General features: G+C 34.8%; 2 protein-coding genes and 2 pseudogenes across 3 annotated transcripts; all 4 read left to right on the plus strand.

The window, feature by feature from the left end:
* Positions 1–624: 624 nt before the first annotated feature.
* LOC129310910 (GEM-like protein 4) lies at positions 625–2,291 on the plus strand. Its single transcript, XM_054952803.1, has 5 exons — positions 625–642; positions 1,100–1,226; positions 1,318–1,398; positions 1,604–1,881; positions 1,980–2,291. The coding sequence occupies exons 1-5, from the start codon at positions 625–627 to the stop codon at positions 2,151–2,153; spliced, it is 678 nt and encodes a 225-aa protein (XP_054808778.1). The 3' UTR covers positions 2,154–2,291.
* A 3,949-nt stretch (positions 2,292–6,240) lies between these two features.
* Positions 6,241–7,873, plus strand: LOC129310369 (GEM-like protein 4; annotated as a pseudogene).
* A 2,684-nt stretch (positions 7,874–10,557) lies between these two features.
* On the plus strand, positions 10,558–11,794 carry LOC129310301 (GEM-like protein 4). 2 transcript variants are annotated; one of them, XM_054952113.1, is made up of 4 exons: positions 10,558–10,828; positions 10,924–11,005; positions 11,106–11,380; positions 11,486–11,794. In XM_054952113.1, the coding sequence occupies exons 2-4, from the start codon at positions 10,951–10,953 to the stop codon at positions 11,657–11,659; spliced, it is 504 nt and encodes a 167-aa protein (XP_054808088.1). In that variant the 5' UTR covers positions 10,558–10,828; positions 10,924–10,950; the 3' UTR covers positions 11,660–11,794. The 2 variants fall into 2 exon arrangements, with proteins under 2 accessions (XP_054808088.1, XP_054808087.1); XM_054952112.1 differs by having other exon boundaries at positions 10,559–10,834.
* A 2,126-nt stretch (positions 11,795–13,920) lies between these two features.
* On the plus strand, positions 13,921–14,862 carry LOC129310911 (GEM-like protein 6; annotated as a pseudogene).
* The last annotated feature ends 1,197 nt before the right edge of the window (positions 14,863–16,059 follow it).

Raw genomic sequence — 16,059 nt, forward strand, 5'->3', positions numbered from 1 at the left:
ATGCATAAATCATGCATGTCACATGCATCTGTCTAACCAACGTTTATTTTTCTTGTATGCCTGATAATTCAATATTGTATTTCACCCGTTACTACGTTACTACATGACATAATGAATAAACCATGTAAATATCACCCGAAATAATGAATAAATAAATAAATAAAAGGCGATAGATTCATTAACGAGATGGGATAGAAATATAATTTATAGTCATCGCAAATCAATCCAGCTAGACAAATGAATTTATCTAAAGCGTCAGATCCAAGAGGTTTAGATATTCATGACTAGCAACTAAGATATCATGATGACAATGAAGAGTATAAGAAGAAAACAAATGGAATGATATATATCCTCAAAAGATCTATACGCTTGACTTTCATTGATTTCAATGGATGCCTCACTGGTTTCAGAATCAAAGTACGGACTTTCAATTACAATGTCCTTGAACTTTTGTATCTTGCAAAAGTATTTTTGACGCTGACATCACTTTTGACGTAAAAGCCGCCAGTTATGCTAACCGGAAAATTAAAACCATTTCAAAATCTCTTCTTGGTGGTCTGAGGAAATGGTTTTTTTCTCTTTAATTACTTTTTATATATATATATATATATATAGTTCTTTAATATGCTTTTCTTATCAGAGGTAAACTTAGACAATCTTGCATCAGAAAGTTTCATTGCCAGCTGGCCAGCACAGAAACTTTCTTTCACACCACCACTGAACCACATGTAAGGGAAATAAAATACAAGAGGTTTGGCTCATCAAAAAATACAAGAGGTTGGATAACACTGACAAGTTTCCTTATTGATGCAAGTTGATTCCACCTTTATACCAAATCTTTTACATGCTTTTATCAAAGTTGACATGCATACGTAGATGATATCTTTTACCAAAAGAAACCAAACAAGCTGTCCAATTTTTTATATCAACTTTCTCTTCTTCTTGACTATGGATATATGAGTCATCCCACATAAAAGTCAAGGTTCACCTACTCACCTTGCATTCTTCTACATAACGTTGCAGAATACAAGATCAGCGTAAGCGAGCAAAGTTCTTTTGGCTAACATCCTTCACAAATCTCATAGAAGGCATATTTTAGAGAAAGAGTGATACAAAAAGGAAGGCCTCGCTTCTTCAGCAGCTTGTTATTGGAATTCCAATAATCTCGAAGAGATATTTGCCTCATTCAGCTGGCCAAAACAAGTTTAACAAAAATTCGAATCAAAGTAAGCGATCCTTCCCTTACAAAACTTGTTTGATCAATCCTTTCTGTGATGTTTGATCATCATCTAATCCTAAGCATCTTCATGTTTCCAGGTAAAGCAAGTTCGGTTCTTGGGAGGATGAACAAGTTTGGGAAAAATGCTGACAGTTTTGCCCATGAAGTGCGAGAGCATGGTATGAAAGTCTTAAGTGACTTTTAGATTTTCCCCATGTGAATTTTAAAAATGCCTTTGTGAAGCTTAAACCTTTTCTTTTCCTACCCTCCATTATTCATTGGCCTAAACAAGTTTTTCAAACATGTATGTCAAATAGTCTTTTGTGATTGAAACTTGCAAATGAAGTGTAAATTATCTCTTAAAACTGCTATTTTCACTTGCAGTGAGACTGGGGCCAAAGATAACTGATACAGTAAAAGGTAAGTTAAGGTTGGGAGCTAGAATTCTTCAGGTTGGCGGAGTGGAGAAAATATTTTTGCAATTATTTAGTGTCAAAGAAGGAGAGAAACTGTTGAAAGCATCACAGTGCTATCTATCAACCACATCTGGTCCTATAGCAGGACTCCTCTTCATATCCACAGAAAAGGTTGCTTTTTGCAGTGACAGATCCATCAAGATCACATCATCTGAAGGGGAAGTGATTGGAGGAGTCCACTATAAGGTGATTCTCACAGTTCTGCACAAAACATCACTGAATCTTGTATTATCTTTTGTCAAGCTTTGCTAATATACATCTTCAAACCTATCTCTCATTTGCAGGTCTTGATTCCACTTTTCAAGATAAGAAGTGTTAACCAAAGTAAGAATGTGAAGAAGCCTTCACAAAAGTACATAGAAATCATTACCTTGGACAACTTCGAATTCTGGTTTATGGGTTTCTTAAATTACCAGAAGACTTTCAAATATCTTCAGCATGCGCTTTCTCAATCTTAGAGGAAGATAAAGAAGAATTGTAATTTTTCGCACCCAATGCTTCATCAGTTATTATTTTGTGGAGCAACAAAGGGTCCAATGTATGTTTTACTATTGTACAAAGTTTTGTTGATAAGAAAAAGCAACTTTCTCCTTCAAGTTATGGTTCTTTCTTTCTTTCTTTTTTTTAATGATTTAATTTCAGTTTCCTGAAAACTTCACACTTCAGAGAATTATAGCATTTACACTTTAAATAATGGCTTCATCCAGGACTGTCCATTTCTGTTAAAATCAGAATGGAATGGATATTCAAAATGTTATGGCATGGAGCAGAAAGTTTCTTTAACAGACTAAATGTTACCCTCAAGAAAGGCCCTAAGCTATGGTACTCAACAAACCCCACTAAAATAATCAAGAGAAGCTACACTAGATGAAGCCAACAATGATGACAACTCATAATAACATGAAGAAGAAGAAGAAGCAAAAAAGGGCATTTAACTCGTAGATTGATTGTACCCTCCTTTGTTACCATGCATAAATTGGTGGTGATTCATTGCCAATTCAAGGACAACTAGGAATTTATAATTATTCTTATAACAGTCACTCATCCCCACTCCGCATAATTAAAATAAATATAGCCAGCTGGATTAGTGTTTGGAGTTAAAAATGGACAGGATCATTAAACCTTAATTATTTTTAAAGAAAAATGAAAAAACTTCTCCCCCTTATCTTATCTATCATCGGACCTAGCTTCAATCTTGGCTATTCCATGCAGCAAAACATGGTGTTTGGCTCTCGTGGATGGTGGTGATGGGGAAATAATTAGACAAATTTCCTCTTTCAAAAAACCTTAAAGCATGTCTCAACTTGCAGTCCCAACCACATGATGTCCATAGCCACCTTTAATCTTAATTGCTGACTCAGAATGTTTATTGTCACTGCCCTGTCATCTTCGTCACTTTATGATACTGTCTCATGACCCGCCAAACAGCACTAATGCATAATTATTCAATTGTTGTTTGGAACTTTAAAAATATTCTGAGAATAACGTACACATTAATCAAGATCAAATCTCCGCTGACCCATCTTATGAACACATCCCACTTCGATTTGTTGCATTTGGCTTTAAATTCTTGAAAATGAAGATCAACACTTATCCAAGAGCAGCAAAAAGGATGGCTTACAATCATAAATTGACTACAACGAATGTACAATAAAGAGGCAAACCCTATACACACACTCTTTTGTATCACCATTTCTCGGATAACATAAATGTATTATAGGAGCGGATTTGACTTCAAGCTACGATATGGAAGGGCTTGTCTGTGATGACACTTATGCTTGGATCAGAGCATTATCATGCATGCTGAGGTTGAGCTTGAGACAGATTCTCCTTCGGCAATGCATCATATCAAGATGGTGACATTCCTACTCACATTTTGGGACATGTTATGGGAGAAATTCACAAACTATTGGAAGAACACTGATAAGTGCTTCACCGTTTCTTTTGTTTTTTGGGCTTTCCACATATACCTAAATGATCTCTCAAACAAATAAGGACCTTCAGCTGAATATTCCTTAACTATGATAGTTAGAACCCGAGGACAAGTATAGACAATGATAAGAAACATTTGAATTACCTACCTAAGCATTTTATACTGAATTCTCCAATCTGACATTAACTGTTCGCTTAACAAGTAATCGTGGGTGATATAAGCAAATGGCCTTTTCTCTTTACTTTTTCTTATCTTATCACAAGTAATCATAGAGAATTCTCGCATCAGAAAGGTGCATTTCCATCACAAAAATCTTTAATGACGCCACTGCAGAAGCATGCACAAGTGGGAAAAAGGCAAAAGACAAGTAGTATTTATGGAACCAAGGTGTTTCCTTATTTGCAAGAGGAACTGTTGACAAATTACTCTGTCATCTTAAAGCTTTCTGTGTACTACCGCATGACCTTGGTTGAACACTACAAACATTTCTCTGGGAAAAGAAAATATCTTTGTTGATTATCTTTGCTGATATTAGACTTCCATGATAAGGATCATTGAACCTTGGAGCTTTTCTTATTAAGAACATTTTCCACTTTCTCTTTCTTTGGACCTTGTTGTAATCTTGCTTTTGAAATCTTGGAGGTTCATGTGGGAATGATTTGGTTGTATTCATTTTCATCAAACATTCCCACCCTCACATGGTATCCATCTACAGTTGACCCATCTATTTTCAAAGAAGCAAAATAGAACCAAATTAACGGCAGTACATGCTAGGTTTAAATTACAGTTAGCTACCGTGATTGGAGTTGTAATTTTGTTGTTTGAATAAACATATTTCATAATCATATCAGGCTAACTGTGATTGCTGCCGCAAAAACTTGATTCCCCCCCTCCTTTTGGAAATACTATCAAAACTCATGGATTTTACTGTTGACTGCTTATGTTTCTACCCTAACTCAGGACTCAGGGGAGTTGGCGAGTTGGCTTCTCTCCATTTCTTCCTCTCTCCATTTTTGTCCATTTTCCATATCAATCATTGGATCTATTTTTCCATGGTTCAGATTTGATGTTTCATAAAATTATAATTAAAATGTAAAATTTTATAAAAAATAAATATAATAATAATTTTATGAAACATCAAATCTGAACCATTGAAAAATAGATCTAATGGTTGATATGGAAAATGGAGAGGGGAGGAAATGGAGAGAAGCCAACTCCGGACTCAGGAGATTCATGGTAACGTATATAAAAAAAAAAAAATTATAAGCATCTTGATAGAGATTTCACAAGAATGTTTTTGACATATATAGAAGTTAAATGTGATGACTGCAAATGATATATATAATTAACATGACTCTTTGGCTATAGGAAAACACAAAATGAAAGTAGGTAGGGAAAGTAAGATCTCAGGTGTAAATGGCATTTTCACTTTTTTCATTTGGTTTTCTTATCTTATCATAAGAGAGCTTAGGAGAGGTATGTAATCAGAAAGTTAACGTGCCGGCTCATAAAGTTTAAATAATATCCTCACGAAGCAATATGCAGAGAACAAAGTGCCATCAGACGTCATCTTTTGTCAGCCAAATATATGATTCAAATGCACTTCAATTACTCAGAATAATTTTTCCAAAATACTTTCTAAAGAAGCTGCTTTTCACTATAGGGCTGTCTTTTTTATTCTTTATATAAAATCTCTTATGTTAAACATTACCTTGAAATTTTGACAACAAAAAAAATGTAGCAACATAACAAATGATGCAAAATCTCTCCCTCCCTCCCTCCCTTTGCAGCAATCTTGGACATTCCATGCTGCAAAACTTGATAGTTAGTATGCGGAGGAGTATGGGAGTGATGTGGGAATGATTTGGCATTCCCTTTTTCTCAAACAATTCTTTTGAAATCTTGGCCATTCCACACTTAAGAACCTGGTTGGCATACTTGTAGGGCATGGTGATGATAAAAGAATGATTTGGCAAATTTTATGGTGATGATAAAAGAATGATTTGGCAAATTTTCTTTCTCAAAACCTTAAATTATGTCTCTGCATATTGTCCCTACCACATGATTTCCTTAGCCAGCCTTTGAGTCTTGTGTTAACTGCCTCGTAAACTTCCAATGATTCTGTCCATAGTGCTGTCAGCTTACTCACTTTATGATATAGCCCCTCTTAAGACATCAAAAAACAGTAATGACTTTCATTAACTGCTGCATGAGTTTCTATAAACAAAGATTCAAAAGGAATCCAGACAATTCATTTTCTATCTTAAAATATGGACCTTCAACTAACTATTATTCAACTGTCACAATTAGGACTTAAAATATATGGAGCAGAAGTACACACAACGCTGAGGCACTTTCTTACCATTTACATAGCTTGGAAAAATAGAAGTTGCAGTAGAATCTTTTGCTAGATTTACTACTTTATCAATACTTTTAGCATGTGGGTAGAGATAAATGACCTTTTCCTTTCCTCTCTACTTTTTCCAATCTTATTACAAATAAACTCACATATCTCAGGAAAAAAAAACTCACAGAATTCGCATTGCAAAGGTGTATTGCCAGCTCACAATGCTTTACTGACAGAGCCACAGAAGCACGTACTTAGACATAAATATAAATACACAAGTATATTGTGAAAAAAATAAATTGAAAGAGAGATGGTAGATCATACTTGTTATCAAGAATGTGGTATTGATGGCACCTTTAATATTTCTTATCTTAGTTAATTCATCCTTTACCCCATCATCTGGATGCTTTTTCTTGAACATGTCATGAACCTCTAGATAATGTCTGTTGCTAAAAGCGAAAAGCCTAGTCATTCTAACTTCCAATAACTTGATGTCTTTTGGTCTTCTTGATGAGCCACAGATGATTCATCCAACAAAAGGGCAAGGTTAATCTTCTTTCCTTGCTTTCTTATATATATCCTCTGCAGAATACAAGGATTCAACCAACGCAAGAAAATCTCAACTGAATACTTCTCAGAACTTAGTAGTTGCTCAGCAATACATCTTCCAGTAAGAAAAGCATTAGGAATGAAGGCTTCACTTCTTCAGGATATAGTTATTGGAATTCCAATCTCAGTAGCATGCCAGGTTGGGAAGTCATCAAACAGATACCTGCCCGACTCTGCAAGCCAATACAACAAGTCTACAGAATTTTCAAATCAAAGTAGGACATTCTTCTTCAACAAACTTGATTAATTAATTCTCTTGTGAAGTTCAATATCATAGTAATCTTAACCATCTTGACGTTTCCAGGTAAAGCAAATTCAGTTCTCGGTAGGATGAACAAATTTGGGAGAAAGACTAACATTGTGCACATGAATTTCAAGAGCACGGTATGTAGTCTTTAGGTGACACTTATATTTTCACTTACTTTTGTCCTACACAGCATCATTCATAGGAAGGACTATATCAACTTAACACCGTGCATTTAACTTGCAGTTAGATTGTGGCCAAAGATAACTGATACAGTAAAAGGGAAGTTAAGCTTGGGAGCTCGAGTTCTTCAGGTTGGCGGATTCAAGAAAATCTTTATGCAATTGTTTGGTGTCACAGAAGGAGAGAAGTTACTGAAAGCGTCACAGTGCTATCTATCAACCACATCTGGTTCTATAGCAGGACTCCTCTTCATATCCACAGAGAAGGTTTCTTTTCGCAGTGACAGACCCATAAAGATCACATCACCTAAAGGAGAAGTGATGAGAGTCCATTATAAGGTAATTTTCCCAAATTTTATAGAAACACGAGCATTACCCCTTTGTTTTTTTTTTTTTGGGGTTATCTCATCACGCTTTGCTAATATACACCTTCAAATCTATCTCACATTTGCAGGTCATGATTCCCTTGCAAAGACATTGTGTGTATACCGAAGTAACAATGTGAAGAAGCCTTCACAAAAGTACATAGACATAGTTACTGTGGACAACTTTGATTTCTGGTTTATGGATTCTTAAATTATCAGAAAACTTTCAAATACCTACAGCATGCTGTCTCTCAATCTTAGAGGAAGAGAAAGTTGAAGCATAGATGCTCAATCCCTCTGCTTCATCAGTTATTCTTTCGTATAGCAACGAAGAGAGCAATACGTGTTCCAATATTGTACATAATTTTATTGATAAGAAAAATGCTACTCTAGCCATGTCAGGCTAAATCAAGTTGTAAAAGCATGGTGGGCGTGTAAGTAGTGAGTAGGGTTTTAAAAACTCTGGATGTAAGTAATAAAAAGTTACCTTGATGTTCAGCCTCTGGTTCTTTCTTTCTTTCTTTCTTTTTAAAAGCATTATTAGATCATATCTATTTCTTGAAGCCTTACAATTAAAATTCATATAATTACGTTCAGGCCAAAAAACAAAAAAAAATTCGTATAATTACCAGCATTCGTGTATTATCTAACGGCCTCATCCACATTTGTACAAAGCATCACAACAACACGATATAATTGACATAAAAATTTTGTAACAATTAAATATCATTATCATATTGATGTATTTATTTACTACGATTATTAATTGAAAGAGTTAAATAATAAGTTGAGTAAGTAAATAATAAAATTTCTTAAATTGAAGGGAACTTTATATCCTGATTATGCATTTAAATCATTATTTAATGCTTATAGGAAATATGAAATTTTTCACCAATTTAATTATAGTTCATATTGAAAAATAAATTACTAAAAAGTTTATCATTTACATGATAATTAATAGTTTTATGTCATAAAAAATCATTAAGAAAAACTTAAAAAAAATGAAAGTATATATTTATTTTTATTATATTTGTAAAATTGAATATAAATATATACATTAAAATATTTATATTATATTAATAATATATATATATATATAAAATTTTTCTTCAATTATTATATATGCTTTGTTATCTTTAACTCCCTAAAAAAAAATTTTGCTCCGCCCCTGCAAATGCTGCTATATGCCTGTGTCTATGGGATTGACAATCTATTCTAAAAGTTACGCTTAAATATAGATATCATTGTTAAACCATGAAACTTTCTCTCTTTCCCTTCCTTTCCTTTTTTCTTTCTTTCTTTTTTGAGAAAGTACATTTTCCCCTTTCTCTTTCTTTGGACCTTGAAGTCTTGGACATAAATTGAGAAGTCTGTCAAAGAAAATTAATATTGCCAAAAAATAGTATGCCTCACCTTACAAAGTCTGAAGATCAAATAAATTTGTAACAAGCTCGGAGCAAGACCATATAAGACACATGCTCCAGATTAAGGGGGGACCGTTAAAGAGAGTTTTTATCAAGTGAGAAGTTCCATCTCATTTATCTTATCACCTTATCATTTTAATTGAAAAAGTTTGATTGTCAAACACTGTTTTTTCAACATAGAAGGGAAATTGCACCTCAATACTTCTTTTTTGAAATCTTGCATCTTCCATACTGAGAAACTTGTTAGTTGGTGTGCACATATAGATATAGAGATACACACACACACACACATATGAGGTAATGAGGATGGATTGTTGAGTTTTGTTATTGCCTTTTCTTCAGACTTGAAGTGTGTCTCGCCATACTCTTCCCATTACTTCTTTTCTTTTTCTTTTTTTTGAATAAAAGGCTATGGGAACACCTTGCAAACGACATGTTATGTCATGTCAGCGTACAAAAAATTCCTACATCCAAATAGTGGAGTGTTAAAAATGTGAACATTAAAATTATCAGTAGAAGCCTAATGTGCCAGTTAATCTATGCATTTGTTTGCCTCTCCGTAGACATGATCAGAGGTGACCATCCAATCTTTTATAATAAGATCTCTGATTTTGTTGATTGTAACAGTTAACGGGTGATTTGTAGAGAACTCGTTGCTTATTAATGTGAGAGCTTCCTTGAAGTCAAAGTAGACCTAAACTTTGCTATCTTTTCATCCCAACAAATGCTTAGTCCTTCTAATATTCTCAAAAGCTTAGCTCCCGTGCATCGTTGGTAACCAAGAAACAAGGAAAAGCCTTTGATCCAATCCCATTACTTCTTTTGAAATATGGGGCATTCGACGCTACAAACTTTCTTCACATGTCGGACATGGGGATGATGAAAGCATGATTTGGCAAATCCCTCTTTTCACAAAACCTTAAAGTATGTCTCACCACATGATGTCCATAGCCAGCCCTTGATCTCAATTAGCTGATTCAAAAAGTTGGTGTTCATAGCCCTGTCAGCTTCTTCACTTTATGATATAGCCTCTTGACCCATCCAGAAAAACTAATGACTCTCTCTAATTGCTGCACGTGCTTCTTCTATCAATGAAGATTCTAAGATTCTGGAATATTCCTTTTCTTCCTTGGATTTTACATTCCACAATGATCTTCATAGATAAAATATTTGCTTTCAATTAAATATTCTTCAGTTATTTCTGTTACAACTAATTTTTCGATGACAATTATAGACTGATAAAAATTAAAAAAAAGGGGGAAACAAGGAAAAAGGAAAAGCCCGTAGCAGAATCTTTCTCAAGATTTACTACTTCGTTTATAGCTTCAACAAGCGCTAGTAAATGACCCTTTGTATTTATCTTTTCCTGGGCTTATCACAATTAAACATAAAAAGAACAATGATAATCACAAGTAAACTTTAAAGAATTCTCACATCAGAATGGCCCATACTCTGCTCAGAAAAATTCAAACACATCACCTAAGAAGCGTGTGTGTGTGAGGGGGAAATAAAGTGAACAAACAGTGGCAATAGATCATCCTTGTCGTCAAGGATTTGTTATTGATGATGCCTAGAAGTTTCCTTGTCTAAGCACTTGACTCAACATCTACCTGATAGCCTGATCTTCTGTATGCTTTGTTGAAGATGACATGTCTTTTGCTAAAAGCAACCAACCAAGCCATTTGAACTTTTTACAAACTTTAGTTGTTTAAGTCTTCTTGATGATCCCGAGATGATTCATCCAACAAAAAGGCAAGGTTCTTCTTTCCTAATATTCTTATATATGTCTCTGCAGAACAGAAGTGTTCATCAACCAAAGTGAGAAAACCCGTCCTCGATACTTTTCAGAAACTAATTGTTGCTCAGTAACATCTTCGTGGAAGAACAATATCAGAAATGAAGGCTTTACTTCTTCAGGATCTAGTTATTAGAATTCCATTCGCTTCAACAACTTACCAAGTTGGGAAGTCGTCAATTAGATACTTGCCTGATTCTGCTGGCCAGTACAACAAGTCCTCTCAAATTTCAGGTCAAAGTAGGACATCCTTTCTTTACAAACTTGATTGATTAGCTTTCCTTTGGATTTTGAAATAATACTAAGCTTAAGCATTATGAATTTTCCAGGCAAAGCAACCTCAGTTTTTTGGTAGGATGAACAAGTTTGGGAGAAAGGCTAACGGTTTTGCACATGAATTCCGTGAACATGGTACATACCCTAGAAGGACTTCTAATTTTTCTCCATATATCTTATGTGACATCTCTATATCATTTAACTGATGTCCTAAAGCTGTTATTTGAACATGCAGTGAGACTAGGAACAAAGATAAGTGATACTGTGAAAGGAAAGTTAAGATTAGGAGCTAGAATTCTTCAGGTTGGTGGAGTGGAGAAAATCTTTCTGCAATTCTTTGGTGTTAAAGAAGGAGAGAAGCTGCTGAAAGCATCGCAATGCTATCTATCAACCACATCTGGTCCTATAGCAGGACTTCTCTTCATATCCACAGAAAAGATTGCTTTTTGTAGTGAAAAATCTATTAAGCTCACATCATCTGAAGGAGACGTGATGAGAATCCACTATAAGGTAATTCTTGCAAACCTTAATATCATATGCATAAAACCTCTCTAATCTTTTTTTTCATTGAGCTTTTCTAATCTGATTAAACCATCAAATCTATCTCATTTGCAGGTCTTGATTCCTCTTGAAAAGATAAAGAGTGTCAACCAAAGTAAGAACCTGAAGAAGCCTTCCCAAAAGTACTTAGAAATTGTTACCACGGACAACTTTGATTTCTGGTTTATGGGTTTCTTAAATTTCCAGAAAAATTTCAAGTACCTTCAGCATGCAGTCTCTAGATCTTAGAAGAAGAGAAAGTTCATGTATAATTGTTTATCCCCTGCTTCATCAGATGTTACTTTGTAATGCGGCAACGGGACCAATATAAGTCCAAATGTTGTACATGATTTTGTGGATGAGAAAAAGTTACTTTGTTCTTCATGTTTTTGTTCTTGTATTAATTTATTGGTATCAATATCCTGAACTCTTGCATCCAAACTTAAGACTCTAACTAGCCTTAAAACATTTAAATACAGAGATAATTAGACACAGACCATCTCTGTTAAAATCTAAATGGAATGGATACTAAAGTATGCAGGCCTTTATGAGCAATGTTTTCAAACGCTTAAAAGATTAGGAGGAGCACTATCAAATACCGCATTGAATTATAAAATGCATAATTATTTTTCATTAATAAGCTAATTCTACCATATCAACTCATAGTGCTTAACTTAAATTTAGACTTCTTTTTGTGAAATTTGTGTATCTCTTTACTTTTTTATAAATTGTTAGATGTTTTACATCAGGGAATTAAATTGTCCATGTGCTCTTTCTCAGTACTTGCCAACCCCAACTATTGAGATAAGGCTTGTTGCTGTTGTTGCTCTTTCTCAATACTTTAATAAGTAATTTGGAGTATCAATCTAAGGTAAAAGACAGATTATTCCCAGTGTCAAGAAATCAAGAGAAAAATGAAGAATTGGGTATTGTCTCAAGAAACTGGATCAAGATAACAGTAAGAGTTTGTTAGTAGTAATACTATGGCCCATTTTTCTGTGAGGCCTGAATTTATGTTCACTCAAGTGATTCCTCTTGGTACCCTAAGGGTAACACAAACTTTACATGTTGAACTTGTAAAGAGGTTTGGATTCAAATATATTAGGTTTCTAATTTATGCTCTTCAAATGAGATACATCTTTTTCCTCTCAAACCAATGCTGGAGGAGTACTGAGCAAAAATAGGGAGAGGATCCGGTTCATCTACATCATACAATTTCAACTAAGATCTTGTGTAGGAATTACTAGAAGTCAATACTATTTACTAAAAAAAACATTCTTTCGCCTTGAGATTTTTGTTGACTCTTTCATGATATGATTTGAATATCATAACAACTGCTTTCTCGGAAATGAAAGTATGAAACCATCTTTGTTAATCATCTTTGCCGATGTGTTAAATTTGCATAATCGGAAAGAGAGGGCATGTATTAGACTTGGAAACATTTCCCACAAAAAAGATGTTATGCTTATGCTTGACTAGGATCAATGAACCTAGATTTTTCCAATTTAAAACTCTCACTCTCTCTCTCTCTAGACCTTGCTGTGATGTTGTTTTGAAATCTTGGATATTCATACTCCATATTACAAAATCTTGTTAGAGTGTGGGCACACATTTTTTGGTCATGTGGCTGATGTGGGAATGATTTGGCTTTCCCTTTTCCTAAAAAATAATGAATATATATGTCCCATCTCTTTCTTTCCTCACATGGCATCCATACATACCTGACTCACCTATTTCATCACACGGTATAGTGAATTAAGTCAATTTAGGTGAATGAATTGAAAAGTTGAGAGCCTTAAAAAAATATATGTATAGATCATAGAAAGCGTAAAATTCAAGGCTAAAAGAAGACATCAAAAAGGATTCTTGTTAGAAGTTACAATTTCTGAATGTTATTGTTTAGCATGTCATGTGATGTGATTCAGTTTGATGTAGCACGTCTTTTTTCCTGCCCTCTTTCACTTGGTTTTCTCACACACCCCACCCCCCCCCCCCCCCCCCCCAAAAAAAAAAAAAGGCTCAAAAGTAACCTGGCATCAGAAAGCTAAAATGCCAACTCATAAAACTTCAACAACTTATTCGCGTAGCAAATATAGGACATCATAGAAACTTTAATGCCTCATTTTTGTCAACCAAACATTATTTTATGGGATTTAAACTACCACCGTCTCAGGAAATATTTTTCCTTTCTATTAAGATATTGCTTCTTAAAGAACTGCCTTGCAGGCTAAGAATTTACTACGCTTAGCTAGTGGGGAAGAAGTCTCCTTATTTAATCTGAAATCTGCATATATTAGATATGATGACATGGATCTGACATTTTCTAAAAGAGACCAAACAAGCCATCTTCAAACCAATGAGTAGTTTATATTCTTTTATTCTTCATGATGATCTAAAGGTGACTCATCCAAAATAAAGTCAACATCCTCTTTCTTTCTTCATCTTTCACTCATTTTATCCCTATATAAGCCTGTTGAGAATGCAAGGATTGATCAACCCAAGTGAGAAAATCTCCCTTGGTATCTCATTACAGATAGCGGCAGAACCAGTGAAGGGAAAATGTTAAACATGAAGGCATCACTTCTTCAACATTTAGCAGCAACGTGCAAGCTTGGGAAATCATCAAACAGATACTTGCCTGGTCCTGTCACCACCACAAATTCAAAGAAAAGTAAGACATTGTTTTCTCATAAAATTATACCAAGAAAAAAAAAAGTGAAACCTCATCTGATCAATGCCTGTCTGATCTTATTCTCATCAGGTAAAGTGAATCCAGTTCTTGCTAAAATGAACAAGCTTAGCAGAAGAGCAGACAGTTTTGTAAATGGAGTCAGAGAACACGGTATGTACCATGTGTTCTTGATTAACCAAGCTGAGCTATGCATACAATGAAGTTTTAAAATTGACTGATAAATGATGTTGTGAAATGATATGCAGTGAGAGTGGGGCCAAAGATGAGTGAGACAGTAAAAGGGAAGCTAAGATTAGGGTCTAAAATTCTCAAAGTTGGTGGAGTGGAGAAAGTTTTCATTGAAATGCTTAGTGTTAAAGAAGGAGAGAGACTGTTGAATGCATCACAGTGCTATCTATCAACCACGTCTGGCCCTATAGCAGGCCTCCTCTTCATATCCACTCATAAAGTTGCCTTTGCAGTGACAGATCCATCAAGGTATCTTCTCCAACAGAACACTCACAAGAATCCATTACAAGGTAGCTCACAGAGCCTCTATATCTAGTCTCTTGAAGCTTTGCTTAACATGTATAGCAATGTGTAATTTGGGGCCTTTGTGCAGGTCTTGATTCCACTTGAAAGATCAAGTGGTGGTCAGCAAGAGTGACAAAATGTGGAAGAAGCCTTCGCAGAAGTACATGATTTTGATTTCTGGTTCATGGGTTTCTTCAACTATCAGAAAGCTTTGAAGTATCTTCAGAGAGCTCTCTCATCAGCTTAGAGAAAGCCTGGAAGATTGTACAAAATTTTTTCTTTCTTTTCTGAGATGATTTTCCTCTCAAACCAATGCTGGAGGAGTACTGAGCACAAAATAGGGAGAGGATCCGGTTCATCTACATCATACAATTTCAACTAAGATCTTGTGTAGGAATTACTAGAAGTCAATACTATTACTAAAAAAAAATTCTTTCGCCTTGAGATTTTTGTTGACTCTTTCATGATATGATTTGAATATCATAACAACTGCTTTCTCGGAAATGAAAGTATGAAACCATCTTTGTTAATCATCTTTGCCGATGTGTTAAATTTGCATAATCGGAAAGAGAGGGCATGTATTAGACTTGGAAACATTTCCACCAAAAAGATGTTATGCTTATGCTTGACTAGGATCAATGAACCTAGATTTTTCCAATTTAAAACTCTCACTCTCTCTCTCTCTAGACCTTGCTGTGATGTTGTTTTGAAATCTTGGATATTCATACTCCATATTACAAAATCTTGTTAGAGTGTGGGCACACATTTTTTGGTCATGTGGCTGATGTGGGAATGATTTGGCTTTCCCTTTTCCTAAAAAAATAATGAATATATATGTCCCATCTCTTTCTTTCCTCACATGGCATCCATACATACCTGACTCACCTATTTCATCACACGGTATAGTGAATTAAGTCAATTTAGGTGAATGAATTGAAAAGTTGAGAGCCTTAAAAAAATATATGTATAGATCATAGAAAGCGTAAAATTCAAGGCTAAAAGAAGACATCAAAAAGGATTCTTGTTAGAAGTTACAATTTCTGAATGTTATTGTTTAGCATGTCATGTGATGTGATTCAGTTTGATGTAGCACGTCTTTTTTCCTGCCCTCTTTCACTTGGTTTTCTCACACACCCACCCCCCTCCCCCCCCCCCCCCCCAAAAAAAAAAAAAGGCTCAAAGTAACCTGGCATCAGAAAGCTAAAAATGCCAACTCATAAAACTTCAACAACTTATTCGCGTAGCAAATATAGGACATCATAGAAACTTTAATGCCTCATTTTGTCAACCAAACATTATTTTATGGGATTTTAAACTACCACCGTCTCAGGAAATATTTTTCCTTTCTATAAAGATATTGCTTCTTAAAGAACTGCCTTGCAGGCTAAGAATTTACTACGCTTAGCTAGTGGGGAAGAAGGTCTCCTTATTTAATCTGAAATCT

This window comes from Prosopis cineraria, unplaced genomic scaffold (assembly GCF_029017545.1).
Source record: "Prosopis cineraria cultivar Desert tree isolate PC_DT_omini unplaced genomic scaffold, ASM2901754v1 PC5, whole genome shotgun sequence".
NCBI classification, from domain to species: Eukaryota; Viridiplantae; Streptophyta; class Magnoliopsida; order Fabales; family Fabaceae; genus Prosopis; species Prosopis cineraria.